Below are 19,065 nucleotides of genomic sequence, written 5' to 3'. Positions count from 1 at the left end.
TGCATATGCCTAAACACTAGAGCATATAAAACAATCCAAAAACCTCCTACAGACCACAAAATTCCCTAAAATAACCAACTATTTCATTCTGGCAGAAAACTGCAAAACCACTACACAAATAACAAATCAGCAGACCTAAAAGAAATGCAGCTAACACTGCACAGAGAAATCTATACCCCTATGTCCTGAACAGTAAGTACAGCACCAACTATTGCCAACTGTTCCAAGTGCTTCTAGAGAGAAGCAGACCACAGGTGTTTGTACACTTGCCTCCCTTGCAACTAATAAGTCCTGTGTGTTCCCAGCCTGTGGATGTTTTGGCCATGGTGACTATGTAGAGACAGACTAAAGGCCTGTACAAAAAAAGGAGAAAGGATTGTGACCAAAGCTGAAAAAGGATGCCTTAAGCTAAAGTTTTATGAAAGAACATACATTTTCTGTCCTATTCAACATATCTGGTCAAAATGTTGCAACTGTGCATGTTGCAAGTAGATGTGGTGTTCCACAACTTCACCTTACCGTGTTTTCCCGAAAATAAGACACTGTCTTATATTTTTTTAAGCTCCAAAATATGCACTAGGTCTTATTTTCAGGGGATGTCTTATTTTTCCATGAAGAAGAATACAATACACATTTATTCCATCGTTTGGGTGAGATTTATCGCCCAGCCGTAGGTGGGTGTCTTATTTTCGGGGGGTGCCTTATTTTCCGAGGGGGGTGAAAAATCGGGGGGGTGCCTTACTTTCAGAGGATGTCTTATTTTCGGGAAAACAGGGTAGTGATCAGACATACAACTGCCTTTCCATTTGACTCTTTTGGATAACAGAAAAATTCCATGCAGCCAGTCAGATCCAGTATTACAAGTATTACATTATTACCCCTAGACAAAATGCAAGTTGAAGGAGGCCTGCTACTTCAATCATCTGCAGTCAGCCCTGTTTTAATTTTGGGTTAAATCTTTACCTCCCCTCCCTCTACATTATAATGCCTCTTTAATGCCTGCTTTAAAGCCACGAATGGCACCCATAGGTAAGGATAACACAAAAACTCTGATTAACCATAAACATTGTTTGCATCATTTCATCTATACAATAAGTAGCAGTCTATAAAAGTGGCCAGCTGTAAAGAAGCAATGTAAAGCTTCTGTTGCCAGAATACAGTTCCTAGTTTGGCTCTTTCTGTGCTACTACAGTAATAAAAAGCATAACTTACACACAACTACCAGCCACAAATGGTAAGTATGGCACACCATGTGTAAATCTCATGCAATGCACCCGCCTCTCAAAAAAGTATCCTGGAAATTATTTTCAGATGTTGGTAACAATGAAACAAGGAAAAAAGGCATTGCTGTAAAATGAATATTAAAGAAATGGACCAACCTTCCCACTGCACAGTATACATTCTTCATCAGTTCAAATATACTAAAGCTTTTCTACTGGAGGAAATGGGAGAATGGCAGCACTTAAAAGAAGACAGATTGCATCAGGGAAGTGACGCACAAAGGAAAAGGCTTCTGAAAAGCTACCAAAAAAAAAATGGTAAACACAACTTAAACAGCCAGTCTAGGAAATAACTGATGGGCAGGGTGGGCACCAAACATCAAAATGAATGAGCCATATGCTGCACTACAAATGTTGAGCCAACTGAGAAATACAGGCCCTATTATTCTGTATAAGCTGGGCAGCTGCCATGTTGTCTGATCTGCCAAGGTAAAATAAATGGACAAATTATCATGAAAATTGAAGAATCTTGTCTAGCCTTGCCAACACATTACCTTTGAATAAGGTATTTCAGAACTGAGAGTTTACTTGAGTTCCTGTAAGAAAGTCTCTATAACATTTTTGTTTTCAGAATATATATAGTTGTCAACACAAGGAGACAATAACACACCAGGAAAGGTTAATAGGTAATCCATTTTTTTGGTACAGGTTTGGGATCTATTATCCAGAAACCCCGTTATCCAGAAAGTTCAGAATTACAGAAAGGCCGTCTCCCACAGACTTCATTACAAGCAAATTCTCTTTTTTAAAAATTATTTCCTTTTTAAATAAAAAACAAATAATAAAACAATACCTTGTACTTGATCCCAACTAAGATATAATTAATCCTTATTGGAGGCAAAACAATCCTATTGGGTTTATTCAAAATGTAAATGATTTTTAGCAGAGATAAGGTACGGAGATCCAAATTACGGAAAGATCCCTTATCCGGAAAACCCCAGGTCCAGAGCATTCTGGATAATAGGTCCCATACCTGTATTATATATGTCTTTATGTTACTAGTGAAATGTATTGTAGACCCCTAAGGCTGATGCCACACAGGGCAGATTCTCCGCATACTATAGACCCTCTTCTGGCATCAGCCTCCTACCTTGCCTGCACCCTAAACCATTGTATGGGCCTGGTACAGGCACACGCTGCAGATATTGGCATAGAAAGCAAAAGTTGGCATTGCAGAACCTATATCTGGTTCTGGGTGTAGGCAAGGTATGCATGCAAGAGAAAGCTGGTGCTTAGGTTGGTTTAGGCCGCTGACACACAAGGGCAGGGCGATTAATCTCCCTGACATGCCATCCCACCTCCAAGAATGTAAATCGCCAGTGGGATGGCATATGCATTGCTACGATTTCCCGAAGTTGCCCCTCAAGGAAACTTTGGGCGACTTCGGAAAATCGTAGTGATGCGTATGACATCCCACTGGCGATTTACATTCTTGCCAGTGGAATGGCATGTCAGGGGGATTTGTCACCCGCAATAGCGAAGATTTATCGTGGACGACTAATCTCCTGCCCTAAGGCTGATGTGCCATGGGAAGATTAGTCACCTGTGAGATATCTCTGCTAACGGGGACGACTAATCTCTCCAAAATGCTTTCCTCCAGCGAATTGAATTGCCAGTGGAAAGGCATACACATCAATGTGTTTTCAAAAGTCGCAAAAAGTTGCCTGCAGGAGGAAACCGCTTGAATTCTGAAAACCGAAGCAACATGTATACCTTTCCATCAGCAATTTACTTTGTTGCCAGTGGAAAGGCATTTCGGAGAGATTAGTGGCCCGTGGTAGCAGAGATTTACCTCTGACGACAAATATGTTCATGGGGCATTAAACTTCGGGTGAAGACACACAAAGCTACTAGTAGCAGCTACTTTTTCACAGCTACTAAATGTCAGAAAATACCCTCTCCCTGCCATAAACAATACTGAGAACTGCCTCTGCTAAAACACATACAGACAATTATCAGTAAATGTTCAGCATTGTCTGTGTTTGTAACCGTGACAAGTAGCAGCTAATAGTATAGTTCTGTGTGTCTTCACCCTTAGAACTCATGCACATTATAGACTTCTCTGTATTTCAAATGAATTGAGACTGACATCAATCTGACTCATCAGACTGCAAATGCATGTGTTGAGACTATGGGCACTGAAGGTACAAAGTGGGGTGGTGCAGCTCCTTGATAGTTAAAATGAGCATTGGAACATGCAACCATTTTTTGGGGGGCAGTTCTACCTTTGTAAAGTGGTGTTTATGAATATTATATTTGGGAACAAGAAATATAATGGTACTTCCTGTTTATTTTGTGCACAGTGAGCCTTCGTTATCTTGTACTATTGAGTACTACAATATTATTGATTCAAGTAGAATCCTTTTTACATAATAAAGCCATAATGGAACACAATTATTTCTACAGTGAAGATTAGGTACAAATTGTAACATATTCTTTTAAAAGCTGGTCTTGAAAATTACCTCAAATCATTTGATACAATCTCAGAGTCTTTACATTAAGAAACAATGTGACAAACAGATACACTCTCTGATAAAACAGGATATTCTGATTTTATCCCAAACACAACTCCAGCCTCACTTGTGCAATAGTGGCTGGTATTGTTTAGTTGTGCCTTGAAATTTGGATAAGTGTAACAAAATCAAACAATCTGATAGATATGCTAGCATTCACACACCACCCTTTTCCCAGTCCCAGCTGTGTAGAAACTCTCCTGCTAAACAACTTTTTAGCAAACATAAATGACCCCAAAGATTAACCTATGCATAGGAGGCAAAGCTGGGTACAAACCAATGTTTCAATGACATTCTGTTTCTAAACCTGGCTGTTTTGCCAACCTGACTTTCCCTTGTCAGCCTGTCAGTTACAGCTTCCAATGCTATCAGGCTACTGCAGCACAAATATGGCAGTCCCCTCAGAGGGGAACATGGGGGATCAGAGGGGTTATGTAAAAGCATTGAGCACATACATCTAGTGCAAAATTATAAATAGAATGCAAAGACAATGTTATGATAGATGTAAAAAGGGTTAATTTATGGTGTCAGTATCTCTTTGTGGGCAATTCTTATAGGGCTGAGGCTACGTGTTTGTATAGTGTTGCCTCCCCATATAAAGGTGTAACACTGTCCTTGATTGAACTATACTATGCATTATGGGGAAGCTGCCTCCTATGAAAGTTCATCAGCTATGAGAGTATCCAGAAGGGGGATCCCAGGGCTGTAAAGCACCTTAATGCCTGATTTAAGAATTCTGCCAACTCCCTTCCCTTATATATAACAGAAAGTTACATACAAATTAGTAGGTCATTTTCATCACAATGAATTATTTACAAGGTCAAATAACTTCAGTAAAGCAAATGTATTTCAGGTCACATGTGCCCTCCCCCAGAAGGACATATGGCTCTCCTGCTACATGATACACAGAGTTGGAGAAAAACAGATGTTGGTAAGTATGCATACAGACACACACAGCAGCATGCTGTCACATGCAAACCCACACGCACCAATCACATTTCAGCTACTCTCTGATTGATTGTTTTCTTGTGGCTGACTCAGCGCAGCAGCTGGTTGCACACATTTTACACAGGCACAGTTGGAGTGATGATTCCATGGTGGTTAAACCATTGCAGTCTGAAAGCTAAAAAAAAATGTTGGATTTCCAAACAAAAAAAAAGCTGATTAGTGCAAAATGATCCAAGCCAGGTTTGTGTCTAGCCATTCTGGCTGCACAGTATGAGTCTTCAACTGAAAAATCTGAGCCAGGATTTTAGTGCTGCCCTTTTGAAAATCTGCATGCAGCTATGTATGAGGCATTTCTGCAGAAATACAGAGGTGTTTTAGCTAGTTCTCCAAATCATGTGTTTTTGAGGAAAGGGCCCTACCTGCATTTAACATCTGTTTATCACTAGGCTGTCAGAAAGTGGCTAAGAAATATGAAGCACACGTAGGGGCTGATTTATCAATGGTCATATTTTTTTAGCACTAATATGATTATTTTTTGGATGCATGATACATTTTTTACAATTTATTATGCATCAAAACTGTGAATACCATGATTGTAAATATAAGCCATCTAAAAGCGGGTGCTGTCCTAGGCATTCACTTTGATTTGTTTTTTTTTAAATGTTTTGAGCTATTACAGTGATGTAAAAGTTCATAATTCGAGATATTTGCCTTTTAAATCAGATTTTTTAATAAATAAGGAAATAATTGTGCTTTTTAAAAATGTTGAGGTCGAAAAAAACCTCTAAAGTTACACAAATACAAATTACGAATGCTGTGTAGCATACAATTAGCAGAGATTTGGAAGGCACATACCTACTGTGAGGGACACATGAATGCCGAATAAAGAACATGTTGTAGGATGAACATACATACTACTTAATAGACATAATAATAATGTAGAAGGAATGCACACATACTGCTTCATAAACAGCAGTAGGAAGAAAAACATACCACTTTGACACATGGTAGGTGGGATGTACATACTATAAGAAATAATACAGGTATGGGATCCCTTATCCGGAAACCCATTATCCAGAAAGCTCCGAATTACGGAATGCCCATCTCCCATAGACTCTTTTAATCAAATAATTCAGAATTTTAAAACTGATTTCCTTTTTCTTTGTAGTAATAAAATAGTACCTTGTAATTGATCCCAACTAAGATATAAATAATCCTTATTGGACGCAAAACAATCCCATACGGTTTAATTAATGTTTTATTGATTCTTTAGTAGACTTAAGGTATGGAGATCCAAGTTATCCGGAATACCCTTGGTCCCGAGCATTCTGGATAACGGGTCCTATACCTGTATAAGAGGACAGACATTCTGCTTAATAGACATATTGTAGGTATTGCACAAATAATGCTTGATACACATACTGTAGAAGGATGTAGGTATTATAGGTACTGATTAAGAGACATGCTGTTGGAGGAACATTGTTACACAGGCCATACATAATGTCTGAAAGATATACTGTAAGAAGGAAAGACATACAAAGAGTATACAGCATACTCTGCATACATAATGTAACTGGTACTTAGATAATACATATAGTTTTCAAGAAGAAACTACAGATACAATTCAAATCACTGGTGGAAAAAAAAACTAGAAATGAACACTGCAGCTAGAAGAACTGTGCTGGGAAATCCCTTTAATTAAAGGAGAATGCTACTACTGGGAAAATTACATCTGGCATAACACACTAGACAAATATAATTAGGAACCATGACAGAAGATAGGAGCTCATGGGAGACACCAGTCTGGACAATGTGCACACACAGCTGAGAAGAAATACCACTGGTGTGACACAGCTCTGGGGAGACAAAATGTACACACAAACAGCTAAGAAGAAATATTACTGGGAAGACAGTTTTAGGGAGACAGACAATACTAACACTGCTGGGAAGAAATACCATTAGTGTGACACAACTCTTGGAAGACAATCGGCACACACATACCTGCACACACAAACAGCTAAGAAGAAATATCACTGGGAAGACAGACTAAACAAACACTTCTGAGAAAAATTACCAGTGGTGTGATACACCTCTGGGGAGACACTTGTGCACACACATACATACACACTGCTAAGAAGAAATTTCACTATGAAGACACAGCCCTGGGGTGGCAGACTATTCACTGTACAAACACTGCTGGGGAACAATACAGTTAGACTAAAAAGGCCAACCTCTGGGGAATCATACTGCATACACAGCATTGGGGAAGAATAACATTAGTACCAGAGTACCATAAATACATTTACACTTTCAAAAGTTCTTTAGTCTTCTAGAAACCATGATAGTTTTATTTAAAAATACCTGTGGTTTATTTTCTTATGAATTTCTAAGGAAGATCATAACTGTGTATCATCTGAAGTTTCAGTGGAAAAAAAAGTTCCGGGCCCAAATGCCATCTGAGGTGGCTGACTCGATTCCACCCCTGATGCTTCACTTAAAGGGATGGGTTCACCTTTATGTAAATGTTTAGTATGGTATAGAAAGTCCCATTCCTAGCAATTGGTTTTCATTATTTATTTTTTTATAGTTTTTGAATTATTTGCCTTTCTTTTTTGACTCTTTACAACTTTTAAATAGGTGTCACTGACTCCAGCAGCTAAAAACTATTGCTCTGTGAGGCTACAAATTTCATTGTTACTTTTTATTACTTATCTTTCTCTTTAGGCCCTTGTTATAAAGCTTCCTGGTTGGTAGGGTAAATTACACCATAGCAACACCATAAAACTTATAAAATACCAATGGAGAGCTGCTGAACAAAACTCTAACTAACTGAAAAACTGAAATGTAGACCAGTTGCAAATTGTCTTAGAATCCCAATGTCTGCATCATACTAAATGTTAACAGGGATACATTTTGCCACCGCTGGTAAATTTCTGCCTGGATCACCACCATTTAGTAAACCAAATAAACATGTTGGGGCTTTTGCCAACTGTAGTTCAAGATAATTACTCCTTATTATTTTGAATTATACATTTCCCCCTGCAGTGGGATAAGCAACCTGCACCAATTGCTACAAAAAGCATTTGGTATACTTGGTCAGACATCAATGTGAAGAATGTCCACCAACACTGATGGGTGGAAAATATCTATGGGGGGGGGGCAACCTACTGGGAGAGATACCACTAAGGATACATCACTAAAAAAATAAAACACTAATGCTTCTGAGGAGAAATAACTGAGGCCAACACTCCACAGTGGAAAAATACACTGGCACTGCTGGGTGGAAATCCCTGTGGAAGAAATGCTGCTGCAAACAAAAACACAGATTGCTGGGGAGAAATACCATAGGGGGTAAGAGACCACTCACACTGCTGGAGAGAAATACCAGTAAGGAGACACACAGCTGGGGAGAAATACATCTGGGGGACACCACTGACACAGTGAAATACAGTTTGGGAGACAAACACCTAAAAATCAGAACTACAGACACTGATCTGGAAGTTCAGCTTGAAGGACTTAAACCTAATCATGTTAGGAGACACCAAGGAGTGGGGCTGGGGAAAAAACATGGTGATTTAGGAGAGTGAACCTCATGCAAATAAATGCAGTGTGTACAAAAAAACTCAGCCACGTTCTATTCATTCCTATGTGATTTTAAGGGGGAATAAACACAGAGTAACTAGTAGCAGCTACTTGTCATAGCTACTAAATGCCAGAAAATACCCTGCCTTAGACAATACTGAGAACTGCCTCTGCTAAAACACACTAATAGTAGCTCTGTGTGTCTTCACCCCTACTTTCACCCACTGATGCAGGGTCGGACTGGACTGCCAGGATACCGGGAAAAAAACAGGTGGGCTCCGGTGGCCCAGACTCGATACCTGTTACTGCTTACCCGGCCGCCAGTGCCCTCCCCTGATGAGTTTCACTTGCCCATTCAGGGGAGGATGTTGGGCAGGTGCGGGGGCCACCACGCAGGGTACAGGTGACGCGGCCAGCAGGGGCACCTGGGGGGGTGGGGGGCCCCTGGTTCGGCAGCCCAGGTGGGCCCTGCACCCCCCAGTCCGACCCTGCATTGATGAATACGTTTTAGGGTGAAGACATGCGGAGCTACTAGTAGTGGCTACTAAAATAGACAATGCTTATCATTTACTCTACGTTTCTCTACGTGTGTTTTAGCAGAGGCAATTCTGAGTATTGTCTATGGCAGGGTATTTTATGTTGTTTAGTAGCTGTGAAAAAGTAGCTTCTACTAGTAGCTCAGTGTGTCTTCACTCTTAGGGCGGGTGGCACACGTAGAGATTAGTCGCCCCGCAACAAATCTTCGTTGTTGCAGGCGACTAATCTCCCTGCAATGCCATCCCACTGGCTAGACTGTAAATCGCTGGTGGGATGGCATATGCATTGCTGCGATGTCCTAAAGTTTCCCAAAGTTTCCTCTCGAGACAACTTCGGGCGACTTCGGGACATCTCAGTGACACATCTGCCATCCAAACGGTGATTTACATTCTGGCTGGTGGGATGGCATTGCAGGGAGATTAGTCGCCCGCGGCAATGAAGATTTGTTATGGGGCGACTAATCTCCCTGTGCTGCTGCCCATACGCTGGAAAGACTCAAATGGTGAGTTTTTATGTATCAAGCTCTAAATTCCCATTTTTGCTAAATCTGCCCCTTTGTGTAATCCTATGCAGTATGTAACATAAGAAGATTTGAAACAATGGTTAATGTCAATGATCAGATGGGTAACTTAGGACCCCTGCAGATCTACAGCTACATTTGTGTTTACAATAAGAGCATTTCTCACAAACCGGATGAGAGGTCAGGAATTCTGTTCTGGAATGTCAACTGGAACGTCATGGGGGAGGGAAAGAAAGGGGAAGAGACAGCTCAGTGAAAATATTGTAAAAAGGGAATGCAGTCAAAAATTTGCAGTTGGTCTTCATTTTTTATTTTTGTGGTTTCAAATTATTTAACCTTTTGTTCAACAGCTCCCCATTTTGGAAGTTTAGCAGTTACCTGGTAGCTAGGGTCCAATTAACCCTAGCAACTTAACATTGGTTTTAATAACAGAATGAAGTGAAAAAAGTAACAATAACAATATAATTGAAGATTCACAGTATTTAGACTGATGTGATCAGTATTTTAAATTGCAAGCATTCTATAACATACTGAATTTAACTAAAAGGTGAACTACCCCTTTACAAATTAATAAGGGTAATGTGGGTACTCTAAATTAGGTTATTTGGCTCCAGATAAAATTGACCCTAGTATGATTGGTCAATAGCCTCTAATTCCAAGAAATGCAACTAAACAGGGAGCTACTGACCTATGAGGGCAGTTGCACACGGGGAGATTAGTCACACCGCAACTGCAAGCGACTAATCTCCCCGCAATGCCATCCCACCGGTAAGAAAGTAAATCGCCGGTGGGATGGCATACACGTCGCTATGATTTCCCGAAGTTTCCTTGAGGGGCAACTTCGGGAAATCATTTGCCAGAGGTAGATAGGACCACCATATGGGATTTACCTTGATGTGCTATGGTGGCTTTGTAATTTTATGATCATGATCTGTAACTGAAAACTCCTATTATTGAAAGTATACACACTTGCATAGACACTAGTCTAGACACTAGTGAACCAGGCAATGTGAATTGATCAAACCCTAGGGCAGGGGCTGAAGTGAATGATATATATAATCTCTTTAAAGTGTTGGAGAATCTGTAGGGGCAAATAACATCAGAATAGTAGTAAAAGGCAAGCTGAGAAAGGGAAAAGGCAGTCAAAGGAGGGAGACAAGAAAGGATAATAGTACAAAACATAGGTAGAAAAGGCAGGCAGTCAGGGCCAAGTCAGCAGCGCTGCACTGAGGGCAGCAGATATAGAAAAGATGAGACCAGAAATGTGGGCTGTAAAATAAGAGAAAAGAAGCAGATCATGCAGGAAAGGTGGGTAGCTTAAAAGAACAAATGAAGCACTGGAAAGACAAAGAGTAGAGCAAAAGCAGATGAGGGACAGGAAAGGTGGACAGTAAAGCAAGAGGAGATGAAGAAAGTTGAATAGCTGAAAGACAAAAATGAGGGAGAGATGAGGTAAGCAGAAGAGCAAGAGCAGATGAAGCAAAAGGAGGTAGGAAAAGGGTAGTTAAAATGATAAAATGAGGTGCATGAAAAGTGTAGAAACAATTAGGGAAAAGTAGACTGGACAGTGGAAAAGGAGAAGGTGCGGAACAGGAAACATATACAGCTGAGAAGGAGATGAGGGATATGAAAGAACAAAATGAATATGGGGGGGCCAAAGAAGATATGAGGGATTGAACAGACAGAAGTTGGAAAATTTAGCAAAGGATGGTTGGATATAGAAAGAATCAAAACACAGACAAATGCTGCCTCCATCTGTCTCATCTTTTTCATTTTTAATTAATTTTGTTCTTTGATATACTTTTCATCACTTATTCAATCACTTACTTACTCTTGTCTCCAAGTTTTAAAATATTAAATTAAAGGTAAAAGTACATTCTAAATACTTCCTGTTCCTATGAGCATAATCTACGAAAATCAGCAGTCCTGAGAAGTCCTTTGTATTATCAAACAATTTTCTTCCCCTAGCTAGAGCCTGCTAGGCTGTGAGATAGTGAACGCATGGAAGCCAGTATCACACAGGACCTTAGATATTTACCTGCTTTTATGCCTTATTGCCACAACGTAAAACAACTGACATAGTTACATAGTTACATAGTTACATAGGGTTAAAAAAAGACCATTGTCCATCAAGTTCAACCCATCCGAGTAAACCCAGCACACAACCTATACTAACCAATCTATACACTCACATACATAAACTATATATACAACCAGTAATACTAACAGTAGATATTAGTATCACAATAGCCTTGGATATTCTGCTTGTTCAAGAACTCATCCAGGCCCCTCTTAAAGGCATTAACAGAATCTGCCATTACCACATCACTAGGAAGGGCATTCCACAACCTCACTGCCCTCACCGTGAAAAACCACCTACGCTGCTTCAAATGGAAGCTCCGTTCCTCTAATCTATAGGGGTGACCTCTGGTGCGTTGATTGTTTTTATGGGAAAAAAGAACATCCCCCATCTGCCTATAATCCCCTCTAATGTACTTGTACAGAGTAATCATGTCCCCTCGCAAGCGCCTCTTTTCCAGAGAAAACAACCCCAACCTCGACAGTCTAACCTCATAGCTTAAATCTTCCATCCCCTTTACCAGTTTAGTTGCACGTCTCTGCACTCTCTCCAGCTCATTAATATCCCTCTTAAGGACTGGAGCCCAAAACTGCACCGCATACTCAAGGTGAGGCCTTACCAGGGACCTATAAAGGGGCAAAAATATGTTTTCATCCCTTGAGTCAATGCCCTTTTTTATACAAGACAGCACTTTATTTGCTTTAGTAGCCACAGAATGACACTGCCTGGCATTAGACAACTTGTTATCAACAAAAACCCCTAGATCCTTCTCCATTAAGGATACCCCAAACAAACTACCATTCAGTAGATAGTTCGCGTTTATATTATTTCTACCAAAATGCATAACTTTGCACTTGTCAACATTGAACCTCATTTTCCAGTTTGCTGCCCATTTTTCCAATTTTGTCAAATCGCTCTGCAAAGCGGCAGCATCCTGCATGGAACTTATAGTTTTGCACAATTTAGTGTCATCAGCAAAAATAGAAACAGTACTCTCTATGCCCACCTCCAGGTCATTAATAAACAAGTTAAAAAGCAAAGGACCAAGGACTGACCCCTGCGGTACTCCACTAACCACACTGGTCCAATTAGAAAATGTTTCATTTACCACCACTCTTTGTACTCTATCCTTCAGCCAGTTCTCTATCCAATTACAAATATTATGTTCTAGCCCAATATTCCTCAATTTGATCATTAACCTTCTGTGAGGTACTGTATCAAACGCTTTAGCAAAATCTAAGTAGATGACATCAACTGCCATTCCAGCATCAAGGTTCCTGCTCACCTCCTCATAAAAGGCCATAACTGACATGCCATCTACACATTTTTTCTGAGAGCCATAAGCACAAATTAATGTTCTTTTGTGTGCACTCCACAATGTACTGAACTAGTACTCTAAATCAACATACTTGTTCAAAGCATTTTCACTTGCTGGGTGTTTATGTCTTCTGTAGTTGCACACACAGCATCAAAAACTATATAACCATATCCTAAAATGTAATTCGTTATTGTGTGGTATTTTAGCTGCACCTTCCTCAGATATCTGTGTGTGAACTGGTGTCTTATCTTGTTTCTGCACACACTAAAATGTCCTTTAAAGGCCAATACCATTAAATAGTGGTCAGGGTGCTATTGGTAAATTACCCACTGAGGAATTTTGAGGAAAGGCTTTAATTTGTCACAACTGTCACTACTAGCAGTTTATACATGTGGTTTTATTTAGCCATGCCTACCAACATTTCAACATTTTTCGCAACACCCAGCTCAATTACACCCAGGCACACTCCTGATCTGCCCAAAACCCTACCCATTTTCACTTAAGCTCTGGCTGTTTTGCTCTCCACTCCATTAATGACCATTGGAACTATAAAGCTTGTGCTCCTTTAGAACACCACATATGACCACATATAATCACTTATTGTATATTATTTTACTAATGTAAGGTCAATCAAAGTAAAGTTTAAATCTACAGACCACTATACAATGTACATCGTAGGAAGTGTCACAATCGGCCCACAAGCACAGCCCATAGTCACACTGGTACACTGGTTAGATGGAATCTGCATCAAAATCACATTAAAAGTGCATAAAAAAACAAAATGGACAAAAAAAAGCATAGGTAAACACACTAACAAATGTAAACAGGCCTGTTTAATATGTAATTCTATTTATTTTATCTACTTATCATGTTAAACTAAATCAGTTGCACTGATGCATATTACAGAGTTTAATACAAAAACACGCTTCTAAGAGTCCAGATGATATGATCACTTTTATTTGCATTTAGATATACAGTTTACAAAATCTGAATTATAGGCTTTATATTCATTTTATACCTGTTGCTCTCATTGATTTTCTGGATATACAGTAGTTCTAATACTATTCTGAGCATCCTCTTTGCTGAATATTTAGCATGTGTCTGATCTGCCCAGGCCAGGAAAAAAATCTGGATAGGGCAGCAAATATATACTGCAAGCTTCATATATTTTAAAATATGAGGTACACTATTCCCTATAAATATGTATAGTAATAGCAAAGAACAATAGGGGTATACAGGTAAGTGTTAACCTGAGTCAATAAAGTACCAGTAATTCACCCTTACCTCGACAATGCTTTTCAGATCCCTGACGTACGCCTGCTCAGTCTCTAGAATCTCAAGTACAACTCTGTCAACATGAGATAACTTGATCTTTGGATCTCTAGCCTTGCGCAGAATAGGAGAACATGCGTAACCAAGAAAAGGTCTATCCATGGCACGTCTTTCTGATTCCCCTTCTAAAAGTGCCACAGGCGTTAGGTCAAGGCTGATGTCACTACCATTTTGTTGAGTATAGCAAGAGCCAGTGTTTTGTGAGGACACAAGAGCTCCACTGCTTCCAAACGAACTATGGCTGTCCTGCAAAGAAGCCGAAGACGTTGAAGAGCTAAGGCTAACTGGCCGGTCACTGTCTGAGCACACAGTATTCACAGAGGTACAACTGCCAGACATCCCGTCTACAATTCCACTCAGAGAACTAACTGATGTGGGTCTGGGGGCAGCTAGAAGAGAGAAGGAAAATTAAAAATTATTAATACACAAATCCATACATGAAGAAAAAAGAGGAATGGAACATTTACCTCTTTCAGGCATATAACAATAAGTCAAAATTATGATTTACATAGTATTTTAGATAGAGAAAGAAAAACAAACGTAGCGTTTGGGTTACTGTCAGTGATTTCCCCTGTCCATACTTTCCATTTTATTCCGTGGCACTTAGGGTTATGTAGGGAGGTATATAACAAATTTGTTCTTATTTTGGACACTTCTTGGAAAATACAGGAAACAAGCAGGCACAAGCATTTTCTCCATTAATTTATTTTAGCACTAACTTAAGCTCTATCTTAGCTCTTTGAACCTGTGTATAGCAAGTTTTACATTTTAAGGGTTTTAGTATAACATTGTAGTCCAATATTTGTTAAGGACCTTATTTGTTTGCATGCAGATATATAGAAACATCACTGTAAAAGTTGCACTGCTTTATGTCCAGGAGTATCCAGATAAACAAAAAACAATTTACCCTTAATCCCACATTTTTTGGACTTGTGACCTGTGCTGTTTGGGAACCTATGGTGTAAAATGATGTGTTTCCTTGAACTGCTATATATAGAGTTTTTTATTTTATCATTATCATAAGTGCACCTATTCCTAACTGGATGGCCACTGAGGAGTTAGCTTGCCCAGTCTAATTATAATATTAACAATAAAGCTTTTGGTCATTCATTAAGCTTCTTGACCACTAATTAACTGCAGACTCTGAATTGTTGCTATGACTTAAGCTGGTCATAGAGACATAAGCTTCCAACTCAGCCCCCAGCCTGCCCAACCAATATCTGGATAAAAATTGTCTATCTATCTAAAAATTGATATCTATTAGGCATCTATTAAAGCATCAGTGCACTGATGTGTTCCTTGTCTGACAGGTCTGCATATGCGCCCATATAGATCTGATCATTGGCACAGCTTTAAATGATGCTTTCTCACTGTCTCCACCTTAACCAAGGATCCCCTTCATCACTTTGATGGATTCCAAATGCTGCATCTAGCTATTAATGCAAAGCTAAATCATGGATACTGTATTCCTTGTTGCTGTTGCTATCAGTAAGGTAACTTGTGTGTGGTTTACTATACATCTCAGTGTCAGGCACCTACTTAAGCCAAGGTATAAACCTTGGATACACTTGCATGTTGATATAAGTGCTCTAGCAGGCACAAAAATAACATCTAATTCAAAGGGAGTGAAAAATATCTGCTCAAAGCACACCCATGCCATTGCACCTATAAATTGTGATTTAGGAGAACCGATTTGTAACACAATTAAATCAGTTGCACTAAAGTTGCTGGGCATGAAGATTTGCTTCTGGGTTTCATCCTATAAATACAAAGCACACACCTTGTTTACATGCTCTCTTACTGCTGCCCCTGGAGACTCCTTCCGGCATGGTGACCTTATAGTGTAGCCTGGCCCTGTGAGACAGAAAGAAAGGAGATTGTTAAGCTGAATGAAGATACAAATAAGAGTTATGATAAATTGGATAGAGGAAGAGAAGTATTTATAATAACATCTTGATCACTCAGTATTTTAAACTACAGTACATCTTTCTGCTCATATCTTCCTTTTTTGGCTGTGCTCATATAACAATTACCTCATTTCTTTGTGATTTGTGAAATCATCACCTTCATGACATCATGAGACAGATATGAAAGCTGCAACAGCACAGAACCCCACTAATATGCAAACCCCAAATCTGTGAATGGGTTGTGAGTCATTATGAGGAATTGTGGCCGGAAATCTGTCTTCAGTTACCCTTCTTCTCCAGCTGTGGGATACATGCAATAAGATATATACAAAGCACAGTGCCTTTGTGGAGAGGAAATCACAATATCAGCTAAGCCACTGATGGCTGTAGAGTTTATCCCAAGGGGTCTGTCTCATCCCAGTAAAAGCTTAGGGGAAATGTGGAAATAAACACAGCAAATGTATACGAGATACTACCATGTCTCTAAACCTGGGGGGGCATGTTAAATTCCCTAGTTAGCTTTTGATTTCAGGCTAGTCACTTTATCCTTCTGTGCCCCGGTCATTAAATAATGGATTTTAAGAGCTAAGGATGCCATGCCTCTAGCGTCCCCTACCAATTCATCTTTTAGATTATAAACTCTTTTGGAGAGGGCTCTCATCTTGTATAAGTTATTGGTTATTTTTTAGCATGTAATTTGTATGTTCATTTTATATACCCATTTATTCTAGAGTGATGTAAAATTAGAGCTTTCTAAATACATGTTAATAATAAAGTTAATACCTAAAATAACTGAATCTAAAATAAGTATCCCCATGGAAGCAAAAAAAGCACTAAGACAGAGAGAGAATAAAAAGAACAAGGGGAAATTTTGCTGTCATTTATTATTTTAACATTGAGGAACTGCATTATAAATTGAGCTCCCACTAGATCTGTAAACATGACCTAACCGGCAACGGAGGGGTTAACCGGAGAGCAGAAATGGGAAGGGGATGTTTAGGGGAGGGTGGGTGTCTGAGAAGAGGAATGCTACATCAATCACACACTGACCCAGGAGCAGCTGTTGCATTATAGAGAGATACAGACCCTACCCCTCTGCAATCCAGGAAAATAAAAAAACCATTGCTAGAGTCCATGGGTGAATGTCCTGTAGACCCTGGAAAAGTGTATGACCGGCATGTCTGAGAGAAGAAGATGGCCCTTCCCCCAAACTATCAACATCTGGTGATACATTCACTGTGGGAGATTGTAGAAAGATAATTCACTAATGATTCCTCATCTGTTTACTATAAACACATCACTTCTTTCCCCTCCTTAGTAATGGCTTCTAGAGTAATGATGTCCTCACCTCTTCCCATCTATGGTTCTTGGGACGAAGACCTTGCAATCCCTTCTTTTAAAACATGCTGTGTATACACAGATATAACTTCCAAAAAAAGCAGTCATGCAAATTTCTACACAGTCTCCTTTTTTCCAAAATACCCATACCTTCTCATAGCTGTGCCACACCTCTCACAACTCTGGTCATGCCCATTCCCACATCTTGTGTCTCAACCCTCTCTCCTTGTAGATTGTAAGCTCTTTTGGGCAGGGCTCTCTTCACCTCTTGTATCAGTTATTGATTGCTTTATATGTTACTCTGTATGTCCAATGTATGAAACCCACTTATTGTACAGCGCTGCGGAAAATGTTGGCGCTTTATAAATAAATGTTAATAATAATAATAATAGTTACATGGTGGATGAGGCTGAGATAATTTGTAGGTGGCCGTTCAAATGTAACTGCTGATTGGTTGCTTTGGGCAACATCACTGGTGATGTTGGCTTACACACTATAAGAAATATGCCCCTTGAGCATTCCACTAGCCTTATCCATTGAGTTGAATCTTCTGTACAAGTGAAGTCTGCATAACTACTGAATTCTTTTTCAATTAGTCTCAGAGAAGGAAACATTATTTCCAGACTCTTAAAAGCACAACCAGACCAGTTCCTGGGTGCCTGGCACTGAACCTCTGACCGCTATCTTCCCTCGCCTTTTGGAACATATGCAGTATAGACTGTGCATGCACTAACTCTGGAAGACAGGGTAATCCTGTCTGCTCTACTTTCCCATTTACTCTCTGGCACCTAAGGGCCATTTAACTATAGAGGGGGCAGATTGCACGGGGCCTGAAGGAACATGTTTACCCCAGATTTCATGCAAAAAAATGAAAGAATTGTGCTCAGCACTAAATTTAAAATCATTAGGCAGGGTGCAATGAGGCTGTGGCCAGAAAATTCATACAAAGACAAAACATTATGGAGAATGCAAAGACCCCCAAAGTTCTGCCCCTTAAGCTGCTGCCTACATATTTCTATATAGAAAATAAATACTGAACCAGTGCCAAGATTAAATTTGTACTAAGGGGTAACCTCAGTAACCTTGTATTTGCTTACTTGCTAAAAAATGTCCAACACTGAAGCTAATGTATCTGCCTGTAAAAAAATTCAATTCCACAACATTACAGCTCTCACTGTACAAAATAAAAAACAAAAAAACCTTTATTCTCCTCCTTTCTTCTAATGTCATAGGATCACCTCACATTCTATGGAAGAGTCTACTGGCAAATAAATCATACTTATTTATTGTATGGTCCAAACCCACTAAGGGCAATGTGCATGTAGTGTTTTGTCGCTGCAGGTTCAACACTCAAATTACAATTCAAATTGCGCAACAACATGAAAATGCATTTATATGTATTTTTCAATGATTGTACAATTTGAAATGCTATATTTTATTTACTATATTTACTGCACCAGCCTAAAGTTTTAGCATCTCAATAGCACAGTGGTTCTCAATCTTCCTAATGCCGCAACCCTTTAATACAGTTCCTTGTGTTGTGGTGACCCCCAACCATAGAGGAGCAGTGTCTCGGTTCCTAAAACCATCGGAAATATCTGTTTTCCGATGGTCTAAGGCAACCCCTGTGAAAGGGTCGTTCGACCCCCAAAGAGGGCCCCCGACCCACAGGTTGAGAACTGCTGCAATAGCAGCTATGATCCAGGACTT

General features: G+C 39.7%; 1 protein-coding gene across 1 annotated transcript in view; it reads right to left on the bottom strand.

Annotated features, from left to right (window-relative positions):
• plekhg2 (pleckstrin homology and RhoGEF domain containing G2) overlaps positions 1–19,065 on the bottom strand; it is a 75,291-nt gene that overhangs the window by 36,698 nt on the left and 19,528 nt on the right. The window contains exons 2-3 of the mRNA XM_002938593.5: positions 15,891–15,964; positions 14,063–14,499 (exon numbers count right to left, since the gene is read on the bottom strand). Of these exons, the coding sequence (XP_002938639.3) occupies positions 14,063–14,499; positions 15,891–15,964 (511 nt within the window). The remainder of the gene's footprint in view (positions 1–14,062; positions 14,500–15,890; positions 15,965–19,065) is intronic.

Source organism: Xenopus tropicalis, chromosome 8, assembly GCF_000004195.4.
Source record: "Xenopus tropicalis strain Nigerian chromosome 8, UCB_Xtro_10.0, whole genome shotgun sequence".
Classification (NCBI taxonomy): domain Eukaryota; kingdom Metazoa; phylum Chordata; class Amphibia; order Anura; family Pipidae; genus Xenopus; species Xenopus tropicalis.
This window is presented reverse-complemented; position numbering and strand designations above follow the sequence as displayed.